The following is a 2276-nucleotide window of genomic DNA, read 5'->3' on the forward strand; positions in this document are numbered from 1 at the left end:
AAAAAAAAAAAAAAAAAAAAAAAAAAAAAGAAAGTGGTTACAGAGGCACCATTCATGTTTCATGTTCCTAGTCTTCTTTTTCCTTCCTCCATGGGGACATGCCGTCCTTAGTCCTCAGGTGCCTCCTTTTTAATCAAAAAGAAAATTGATTTCAATCTTTATCCATGCTGAAGTATTAATGAAAAAGTTTCTAATCACCGGGCCGGCCCTAATGAAAGAATTTCTAATTTCACCAATCCCTTAGTTATCTGCATTTTAACAGGCATCAAATTATTAAGCAAAGGGCCGAGCCCGTGGCGCACTTGGGAGAGTGCGGCGCTGGGACCGCAGCAACACTTGCTCAGCCAGTGAGCGGGAACCGGTCTGTATGTGGGATCTGAACCCTCGGTGGGAGCGCCACTGCACTCCCAAGTGGCGCACTGTAGCAGTGCGCCACCGGGCCGGCCCTAATGAAAGAATTTCTAATTACACCAGTCCCTTAGTTATCTGCATTTTAACAGGCATCAAATTATTAAGCAAAGCATGAAGCTCTCAAGATGAAATCCACGCACCCTTAAAAATGTAAAGGAAGATTTTCAAACATTTATTCTCTGGCCTCCCCCTGTATCTTCATAATTAAGAAGTTTTCTGTCCCTTTCATGATTTCGTCTTGTTAATTCTGTTTCTGTTTGGCACCTCTAACAGGTCCACTTTCTCCAAGTCCAGCTGCTGTTCTCTCGTTGCAGTTACTACGGTGCCCAGCAGATCAGCCCATGGTCTGCCAGTGCACAGCAGCCATGTGTCGTGGGTGTGCATTCCAGACACAGCACAGGGACAGGGGTCTCGGCTGGAAGACTCGAACCTGAAATCACACTCATGTCGGCAGATGACTCCAGCTGTTTGCAGCCCCAGTTCTTCTTCATGGGGTCTTCTCCCTGGGCTCTGTCCATATAGACTTGTATGAGCTGAGCAAGAGAAAGTGAACGAGGGCTGGGTAAAAGCCACGTGGCCTCTCATACCCCAGCTTCGAAAGGCAGGTCGCTTCACTGCCCCTCTCATTTGTCCAGGCCGTTCAGCGGAGGGAAGTAGACCCCCCTCCTGATGGGGAGCGGTAACTTTCCCCCACAGGCCCCACTGCGTTCCGATGACTGCAGTGGCCTCAGAGCTGGTCCTGCTGCTGCTGTTCCGTGTGTCCCTTCACATCGTTCTCACGGAGCAGCCTGAAGAGCTTATGACAGATGAGATCGCATCCCTCCCTGGCTCTCACGCCTTCACTTAGAATGACATCCAGCCTGAGTGCCGCCTACAAGACACCGCAGGATGGCCCAGCCCTGCTGCCCCTGGTCAGCACAGGCAACCCCTCACTCTGTGGAACCTGCATTTCTTATCCATTATATTAAACTTGTTCTTACTTTCTATCATGACTCTGCCCTTGAATTCTTTCCTGTGGCAGAGTCTAAGAACCTGGTGAGAGGACAGGGTGGGTTGAGGCCAACTATCAGGGCCCGCTGGACCCTTCCTCGGACGTCGTCATCACTTAAGTCAGAAAATGAAATTTGAGAATGAAATACCTAAAAAAAAAAATTTTCTGACCACAGTAAAAGGCTTTTCTCCTTCTTTTTATGTACTAAAATGGTTACAATCCTTAAGTGGAAGTTCAGAGAATTGGTTCAAGACTCCATAAAAGTTTATTGGTAAAGATCAGCTCTTTCAGGACCCGCAGCTCCTAGTGCTGTGAAGGGGGACACAGGCCCGGCACAAGTCTTTTTAGTCCACTAGCTCGTTCTCTGAGCAATCGGATGATTTCTCCACGTAGACCTGTGTTTCTATACCAGTAATTAGGAAGGAAGAACCAGATACAATTGGTGATAAAAAGGTAAATTCCAAAATTTTATTACTAATCCCTGACCCTTCTGCTCTTTGCTTACCAAGTGGACACCCAAGATGAGAGTATGAACTGGGGATCCTTTGCAGGTGGCGTCTGGATATTCAAATATGTAGTTAGCAGTTACTAGTTGAGTGAATGCTAAAACTGTCAAGACACTCACAAGGAGAGGGATATTCTCCAAAGTAGAGATGGAAATGAATAGTTTTGGCAAGACTTTTAGCTAGTCTTTAGTTTCCCGGGGCCTGGTGCCTTTCTTTGGGACTGGGTGGGCTTTAACAGCCATTTTTGCTGTTACTCCTTTGATTATGTGACTCAGTCACTCACCCTGTGCTGAGCCCTTGCTAGGCACCGCAGGGAGCACAGGAATCACAGACACCAGGGACTGGTCCTGCCCAGGACCAATATAGCC

The 2276-nt window shown here is 47.5% G+C and overlaps 1 protein-coding gene across 1 annotated transcript in view; it reads left to right on the plus strand.

The window, feature by feature from the left end:
• Window positions 1–1397, plus strand: part of LOC103608679 (ankyrin repeat domain-containing protein 16-like) — a 23160-nt gene extending 21763 nt beyond the window's left edge. The window contains exon 5 of the mRNA XM_008593080.1: window positions 726–1397. Within this exon, the coding sequence (XP_008591302.1) occupies window positions 726–943 (218 nt within the window). The 3' untranslated portion in view covers window positions 944–1397. The remainder of the gene's footprint in view (window positions 1–725) is intronic.
• Window positions 1398–2276: the final 879 nt, after the last annotated feature.

The sequence above is a fragment of the Galeopterus variegatus genome, unplaced genomic scaffold, assembly GCF_000696425.1.
Source record: "Galeopterus variegatus unplaced genomic scaffold, G_variegatus-3.0.2 Scaffold8681, whole genome shotgun sequence".
NCBI lineage: Eukaryota > Metazoa > Chordata > Mammalia > Dermoptera > Cynocephalidae > Galeopterus > Galeopterus variegatus.